At 47.8% G+C, this 8914-nt stretch overlaps 1 protein-coding gene across 1 annotated transcript; it reads left to right on the top strand.

Annotated features, from left to right (window-relative positions):
* Nucleotides 1-7300: 7300 nt before the first annotated feature.
* Nucleotides 7301-8296, top strand: LOC131757195 (Golgi-associated RAB2 interactor protein 4-like; the record flags this gene model as incomplete). The annotated part of the gene is made up of 1 exon (XM_059064485.1): nucleotides 7301-8296. A coding segment is annotated over exon 1 (996 nt), but the record flags the coding sequence as incomplete, so codon positions are not given.
* Nucleotides 8297-8914: the final 618 nt, after the last annotated feature.

The following is an 8914-nucleotide window of genomic DNA, read 5'->3' as shown; positions in this document are numbered from 1 at the left end:
TGGGATGTGGGGATGGGGGTGGGAATTAAAGCCTAGAGAGGTTAAGTAACTCCCTAGAGGACACAGCGAATTCCCCTCTGCTTCCCCCCGCCCCCTAGGGCTGCAGCACCTCTGCTCTCTCCACGGTCACCGCCCCGTGCCCTTGTGCTTCCTAAACCCATTTGCACAGAAGTTCCTTCATGATTTCTCAGGATCTTTCTTTGCTTCTCCTCCTGCCTCAGACTGTCAGTTCCTCAAAAACCAGGGCTGTATTTACCAGTTCTCTTTATGGCCTCTCCTCTCCAACGCCAAGGGCCCCACGTGAAGCTTTTCATAAGGTGGACCCTAGTGAGATGCTCCAGCTTCTAATGCAGCTATCACTGCATTAGCAGCTGGCACCACTGCTAGAAATGCACAAATTAAGAAACAGCCAAAAATCTGCTCATCACTCCAAAGAACTCTTCACTTGCCTAGATAGGCATAAAGCATGTGTCTGTCTAAACCTTTCAGAAAAACGCCTACCCATGAGTGTCTAAGACCCAACCGTGTAAATCATGATGCAAATGAGGCAGTAGCCACGGGGCTGGTTGCCAGTCCACACAGCCAATTGCATCTGCTCATAAGCAGAGACACCACAATACTGGCAGGAAAACCCCACTCCTCCAAGCTCGTCCCTGCCCTGATGACTCAGAGATAACCGTGCAGCACTTTACTTGGCAGCCTCTCAAAGCAGCCTCTTAGCTTCCCTGCCAATCCTCCTGCATCCCCACCCCGACCCGGCACAGGCGGGGAGAGGTGATCACAGAAGAGCTGTTTCTGGCTGTCCTTGCAGGACAGCAACAGTGACTGCCCAGCCTTGCTCAGGAAAACACATTCATGTAACCCCGAGCAACCCCTGGGCAAGCAGCGGCGATAGAAGGAAACAGGCGTGAGCCTGGCTTAGGTTTGGGGAAAGCATCATTAACTTGAACAGTGCACAGACTTTGTGACAACGTAGTGATGGGACCAGAGTTTACTTTTGTACAGTGAGGAAACTAATTTCTTAGCAAACTAATCCAATTCTTTGTTCATTTGTTCAATGCATAGATAAGAACACACTCAAGGAGGGTTAGAAAACGCCCTAAAAATGGCCAAGAAAAAAAAAAATGGATAAGAGAATCCGTCATAGCACCCTGGTCTATGGGTGAGAATCAGGCATTTTCAAGCTGTTTCGAAGCCCTCACATGTAGCAGGAAAACAGACCTGTGAATCTTAGTGCTTCCCTCTTTGTTGCGGCAGATTCACAGGACCCTCTTTTTTAGCCCTCTGTCACTCCACTCCATGATAATACGTATCCTTGAAAGAAATAAAAGCCATTGTGCTTTACAATATTTAAATAATTTATTTTTAATTTTATTTATTTTTGAGGATGTATCTTTTAAAAATATTTATTTACTTATTTATGTATTTTTGGCTGCATCGGGTCTTAGTTGCAGCACACGGGATCTTTGGTTACGGCGTGTGGACTTCTCTCTAGTTATGGTGTGCGGGCTCCAGAGCACATGGGCCCTGTAGTTGCAACACGCGGTCTCACTAGTTGTGGCGTGCGGGCTTAGTCGCCCCGCGGCACGTGGGATCTTTAGTTCCCAAATCAGGGATCAAACCTGCGTCCCCTGCATTGGAAGGCGGATTCTCAACCACTGGACCACCAGGGCAGTCCCAGTAATTTATTTTTAATTCTGTTTGCTCTCTCTACCTATGAGATGACCCCAAAGAATGACTTTTTAAAAGTCACTTTGGCTTTGGAATGTCCTAAGTCTTTGCCACTCAAAGTCTGGTCCACAGACTAGCAGCACTGGCATCACGTGGGAGCTTGTTAGAGATGCACACTTTCATCATCCAGATATCCTGGGTCAGGGTCTGCGGTTCAGCAAGATCCTCTGATGCTTCCAATGCAAATTAAAGTTTGAGAAGCACCTTGTTGGATATTATCTTCATGGGCAGTGACTTTCCTTGCAGAATATTGCTTTGCTCCCAAGGATGCTAACAGGGGCTCGTCTTCTCTGAGCGTATGCCTTGTCCTGGGGACAGCCAGCCCTGGGCAGAGTTGAGGGCGGGAGGAGCAGAGAGAGAACAACCCAAGGACTGCAAGGACAGATCACGTAGGGAGTGTGTGCATGTCATGACCTTGGCAACTGGCCTCTAGATCAAGAGGAGCAAATGAGGGGAAAGAAGCCCAGAAAGCAGGCTCTCCCGGGAGGGCAGCAGCGGGGTGAGAAGAAGCACCTGTCTTGATGCAGGTGGGAGGAAGGAAGAGAGAAGCCCTTCAGGCTCAGCACAGTGACCCACGGGGTCTCTATTTCAGCCCAGCCCACAGGGTAGGTGGGCTAGGGGCCGAAGAATGGTCAAAGGCAAGGAGCCAGCCTGAGAACTGGACCCAGACCTTATCCAGATGTCCTGGCCTGTCCGCCCCTGACTTGTGCTGAGCATATGAGAGAAACAGGTTGTGATTCATGGGCAGAGATCAAAGCTGGCCTTGCCTCCAGCTGACAGACCAGAGGAAGCCAGTGGGAGGGGGAGGGGGGTGTAGATGGCACCGACTTAGAGCCAACCGCTGCACGGGAAAACTTGTGTAATTTTCTCTGGAAAAGTCCTGAGCCCACAGGATGAGCACAGCAGGAGCCACACCACTTTATACCCTTAAGAGATCATTCTAGTATTTCTTTCCTCCTCGGTGTTTCCTAGACAGAAGTCAGACCCCTGACTGTAGGGACGTATACTGAGCCCTTTGAGTTACCTGTTGAAGAAAGTCTTTCTTGACCTTAACGGGTGGAGGAAGCCCTCCCATATCCCTTCACAATCTCTTCCCTCTCCACCCTTTTATATCCTCAGCTTAGCTGAGAGGTTTCAATGATCATGTGACAAGCTCTCAGCTACTTTTGTGGTACATTTTGCATACAGTCTACCACTGCCTTTGGAATGTGGCATCTACTGTAAATTGATAGCTGAGTCAAAACTTTAACATTATATCTTGTGGTATGGGAAACAGAAAAAAAAAAACCTGGGAAAACCCTAAGTGCTTATCAATATTGGTTCAGTACACTGTAGAATACATGCAGTGGTTAAAAAGAACAAGGCCCCTTTTGATGTATGAACATGAGATGGTAACCAAGCTGTATTATGGGCAAAAGCAAGCATCTTGTATTGTCTTAGTTATGTCTAAAAGGAGAGGGAAAGACGTTCACATCTTGTCTTTATATGCATAGAATATTTCTGATTGTACATACTAGAAACTGGATTGTCCACTACTTCTAAGTAAGGGGCCTTAAAGGTCAGAGTTCAGGGGAAGAGTTAGCTCTTACTGTGTAGGGGGTCTCCGAAGTTTGTTTGTGGTTTTTTTTTTTTTTTTTTTTTTACTGTAAGTATAGATTACATTTTCAATTCCCAAAAGATTATAGAGTCATTTAAAATGGTGATTATGAAAATTAATGAAGCAATATGGAAAATTTTATGATGTAATGTTAAATGAAAAAAGCAAGATTCAAAGTCATTAGGTACGTTCTGATTTCAGTCATGCAAAGGTAAGCAAACGAATGAAGACATGATGGACATGAACAAAATTTAAGAGTAGTTTTCTTATGGTTGCTGAGATTTTCCAAACTTATAAAAATTAACTTTATTGAAGTATATACACAAAAACGCACCCATTTTAAGTATACATTTGGATGAATTCTGACAAATTCATACACCCATGTAATCAAGTTACAGAACATTTCCATCATTCCCCAAAGTTTCTTTTTGCCCCATCCCATTCAGTCCTGACCTGCAATCAGTAATGTCACTAGAAATTAGATTTGGCTTTTCCAGAGTTTCCGATAAATGGAATCATACAGTGTGTACCCTTTTTGTGTCTTGGCCTTTTTGCCTCAGCATAATGTTTGTATCCATCCTCCTCTTCTTCCTCAGTAAATCCTGGGCAATGTACCTAGCTAAAAGATTACACTTCCCTGCATTCCTTGCAACTAGATGTGGTCATATGATACAATGATGGCCAAAGAAACATAACTAGAAGGGTCATGTGGGACTTCTGGAAGGCTCTGTAAAAGTGAGAGGCAGACCACCTTTCTCTTTCCTTCCCCTTTCTCTTGCTGATGGCCTGGAATATGGACTTGATGAATGGGGCTCCAGCAGCCATCTTGGAATATGAAGTGACCCTAAGGATAACCAGGAAAAGACAATGAGCCTAGGTCTCTGATGACACAGTGGAGCTGCCATACCAGCTTGACTCCCTTCCTTTCAGACTGCTTTTAAATGAGAATACATATATATCTTGTTTAAGTGCAAATCTTTGGCGTTCCAAATTATCTGTAGTTGAAACTAATGCTACTTACTCCATCAGCCTTCTAGCACTATCTGATGATTTTAAATTATGTATATGTTTGATTAAAAAATAAATTTTAATTAAAAACAAGCTTTTATATCAATTCTGGCAAAAACACTTCAAGAAAAACATCACAGACCGGCATCGTTCATAAATACAGATACAAAAATTCCTGACAAAATTCTGGCCAGTTGAATCCAGCAATATGTTCAAATAATGCACCACGACCACATGGGGTTTCCCAGGAGTGAATGGCCAACTCAGCATCTAAACAACAATCAGTGTACTTGACCACATTAACAGAATGAAGGATTAAAAATCAAGTAATCAGGGCGTCCCTGGTGGCGCAGTGGTTGAGAGTACGCCTGCCGATGCAGGGGACGCGGGTTCGTGTCCCGGTCCGGGAAGATCCCACATGCCGCGAAGCGGCTGGGCCCGTGGGCCATGGCCGCTGAGCCTGCGCGTCCGGAGCCTGTGCTCCGCAATAGGAGAGGCCACAGCGGTGAGAGGCCCGCGTACCGAAAAAAAAAAAAAAAAAAAGAAATCAAGTATTCAGCTCAATAGATGCAGAAAAAGCATTTGAAAAACACCAATAATCCTGCACGATAAAAATGCCCAGAAAACTAAAACTAGAAGTGAATTTCTTAAACTTGACAAAAGGCAACTCTGAAATAAAACTACAGCTAACAACATACTTTATGGTGAAAGATTGAAGATTTCCCCTGAGAGAGGGAACAATGAAAAGATAACTGCTCTTAACCCATCTATTCAATTCTAGGCTGGAGCCTTTAGCTAATGCATAAAGCAAGAACATGAAATAAAAGTCACACAGTTTGGAAAGGAAAAAGTAAAACTTTCTTTACAGGCAGCATCATTGTCTACAGAGAAAATTCCAAGAAATCCTTAAAAAAAACAAACAAAAAAACACCAAAACTAGAATTAGTAAGTGAATTTAGCAAGGTGAAAGGACACATGATCAACACACAAAAACCAATAAACCAGCACGAACAACTGGAAAATTACAATCTTACAAATCCCATTGACAATAATATCAGAAAGCATCAAATATTTAGGGATAAATTTACTGGAAGATGTGCAGCACATCTACAGTGAATTTTTATAATACATTGTATAAGCCGAGAGATATTTAAAATGTTTAAATAAAAGACTAGATAGTATCACCCGCATGGATTAGAAGGTTTAAGATTATCAAATGTCAATTCTCCCCAAATTGACCTATAAATTTAATGCAACCATATTTGAAGACAACTGTGGTTTCTAGACAATGACAAGATAATTCTAAATTAATATGAAATTTTAAAAATAATACAGTAAATCTAAAATTGAATAAAATAAGATTAATGCTGTAAAAGAGACACATATGAGATTCTACAATAGCACAGAGGAAGGAAGAATAGGTTCGATTAGGTAATTCAGGGGAGGCTCCTCAAAGGAGGTACCATTTGAACGGGCAGTTGAAAGATGACTGAGGACTTCCCACGTGGGCATTGATGTACTTAGGCTTTGCTGAGCATAAAAAACTACAACCCATCTCACTCAGTCAGGTAAGGGGCTTGCACGTGCAACTGTCCAGGAGAGAAGTCTCATAGAAATCTCTGGTGAGGACTTCCCTGGTGGCACAGTGATTAAGAACCCACCCGCCAATGCAGGGGACATGGGGTTCGATCCCTGGTCGGGGAAGATCCCACACGCCGTGGAGCAACTCAGCCCGTGCACCACACCTACTGAGCCTGCGCTCTAGAGCCCAGGAGCCACAACTACTGAGCCCACGCGCCACAATGACTGAAGCCCACCTACCCGAGAACCCGCGTGCTGCAACTACTGAAGCATGCACACCTAGAGCCCGTGCTCTGCCACAAGAGAAGCCACCACAATGAGAAGCCTGCACACCACAATGAAGGGTAGCCCCCGCTTGCCGCAACTAGAAAAAGCCTTCGTGCACCAACAAAGACCCAACGCAGTGGAAAAAAAAAAAAAAAACAAGAAGAGAAATCTTTGGTGAGACCTCACGGTTTCTGGGCTTGGAGGGCAGTTCTGGATCTGAGGTTCCTTTCCTGATCTTAGCAGCCAGAACCCCTAAATAGTTAATGTAGTCTTCTGTCTGTCTCTATCTTTTCTTGCCTCCTCCTACCAATTTTTAATGTTATTATTAAAAATCACCATCGATGTTTACTGAGATTTTATGAAAGGACAGACTAAGGATCGCCACTGCCAGCTCTACGTTATTCGATACAATTAAACCATGGGCTTAAATGGTTCAAATTTAGCCCATCATCATACATTCCTATAGATTTCATCCAGTAGCTAAATCTGGGGGAGGAAAAGAAAAAGGACCCACACAAAATTTTCCCAGTTGAAGACATTTTTATTCTAGTAGCCACCTCAGTCGCTGGAAGCATGGGCCTGTCCTCCGCGGGGGCAATGGCGCGTTTGGGAGAGGATGGGGGCCCTGCACTGGGCGGGCGGGGCGGGGCAGCTGGGGGATGAGGCAAAGGGCTATGTGACAGTGATAGGTCACAAAGGGCATCAGAGGATAAATAGGCTGTGCCAGGGCCTTAGGCCGAGAAAGTGGTTACTTCTCTCACTAGGACTGACGTTCACAGCCGCTTGGGGAGATAAAAACCCAGAAGCGGAAGTGAGCTGAGGCCGAGGGGGAGCCTACCATACCTCTCTACACACTTGAAGAGATTCAGCCTGGGGTCCAGCCGCCCTACAGAGTCCCCGCTGTGACCATCGGTGCCCCTACCCACACCCCTGCCTCTGGGAGACCCTGAGGCAAAGGTGGGGGCCTGTGGGCTGGGCTTGGAAGACCTGCCATAAGGCCGCCTGCGGGACGCAGGAGCACCGCAGCTCGCTCTGCTCTTCGGCCCATTAGGCCGAGGGAGGGAAGAGCCAGGGGCCCGCCTTAACCACGCTGCCTGGCAGTGATCGAAGACAGCCATGAGTGGGGACTCTCTGCTCCCGTATCACACGGCCCAGAGCAGCACCGGGCTGGGCCTGTTCAGAAGCACCATGGGGGAGCTGCAGCAGCAACTGTACAACGGCGAATACGACATATTCAAATACGCGCCGATATTCGAGAGCGACTTTATCCAGATCACGAAGAGGGGACACGTGATTGACGTGCACAACTGTGACTGCACGGTGACCGTGGGCATCGCATCCACCAGCCCCGTCCTCCCACTCCCAGACATCATGCTGCTGGCCCGACGGGCCACCGGCTGTGAACAGCACGCTGAGCACAGCCAGCCCACCAAGGGGAAGAGCCACAAGGTTGCCAAGACCTTAGAGCTCACCAGGCTCCTTCCCTTGAAGTTTGTGAGGATCTCCACGCACGATCGTGACAAACGACAGCTGCGCGTGAAGTTTGCCACTGGCCGCTCCTTCTACCTGCAGCTGTGTGCCCCTCTGGACGCGCAGGAAGACCTCTTCGCCTACTGGGAAGAGCTGATTTACCTCCTGCGACCACCATTGGACGGTCACAGCCGCACCTACGCTGTTCCAGCCGGGGACATGATCTGCAGGACTCTGTTCGAGGAGGAGGAGGAGGACGGGAGGAGCCCGGCAGTGGAGGATTTCCAAGGAGAGTGGGATGAGGACCAGGTGAGCATCAGGAGCCTCCACACGCCCTCTGAGGTGGCCGCGGTCGGGTCTGCAGCTTTTGCTGGCGGGGAGGGGATCCAACTGGACTCCCACAAGCCCGATACCATGTCCGATGTGGCCACTGCCAAAGCAAAACCTACAGTGCTTGACAAAGAGTCAGCATCGCGGGCAACGACAAAGGTGGAGACAGCAGGGGTGGCAGGCGGCACCGCAGCGGGTGCTTTGAGCGTGGCAGAGATCCAGTCTCCTGCCCCCGAAGAGCAGAGCACGGCCATAGCAGCCACAGCCAGCAAGGGTCCAGGAGCAAGTAAAACCAACACAGCCACTGGGGGCACTGCGGGGAACAAGACCATCCAAAAAGCAGCCGGCCCGGGCTCAGGCAGCCGGAGAGCCACTAGAGACGACCAAAAGGAGAAAGGCCACGGCAGCCCGGGGGACAACAAGCAGGGCACTGCTCACAAAGCCATCAGCCGTGCTCCCATCACCAACGAGTCCAGGACCTCGCACAAATCGGGCAGGAGCTTACCTACAGCAAGTTCAGGTTCCATCACCAAGAGACTCAGCAGGATCGGCTCTTTCTTCAGGAATGTCAGAGCCAAGCTTACGACAAAGACAGTGTGGCCTCATCACGCGAGGAATATGTGAGCATCCCGCCGAAGGCAGTGGAAGGGACCCGAATGGAGGCCATCACAGAGACAGCAGAGAGTGGCCAGGGCCTGGAAATCACTGGTGGTGTGACATCTGAGACCACGGAGCCAGCGACCGTTGAAGGACCTAGAGCTGGGAGCTGCAAAGGGAACCAGGGCTCAGGGAAATACCCCTGGAGAGCCCATTGCAGCTTCCTACGGAAATTGAAATAAAAATCTGAGAATGCATGCCGTGTTCTGTCTGACTTTCTAGGTCCCGAAGCCCAGACGGAGCCTCACAGTGGATTCTGGGAGGTCAGCTGCG

This window comes from Kogia breviceps, chromosome 1 (genome assembly GCF_026419965.1).
Source record: "Kogia breviceps isolate mKogBre1 chromosome 1, mKogBre1 haplotype 1, whole genome shotgun sequence".
Taxonomy (NCBI): Eukaryota; Metazoa; Chordata; class Mammalia; order Artiodactyla; family Physeteridae; genus Kogia; species Kogia breviceps.
The sequence above is the reverse complement of the archived record's forward strand: the minus strand, read 5'-3'. Positions and strand labels throughout refer to the sequence as shown.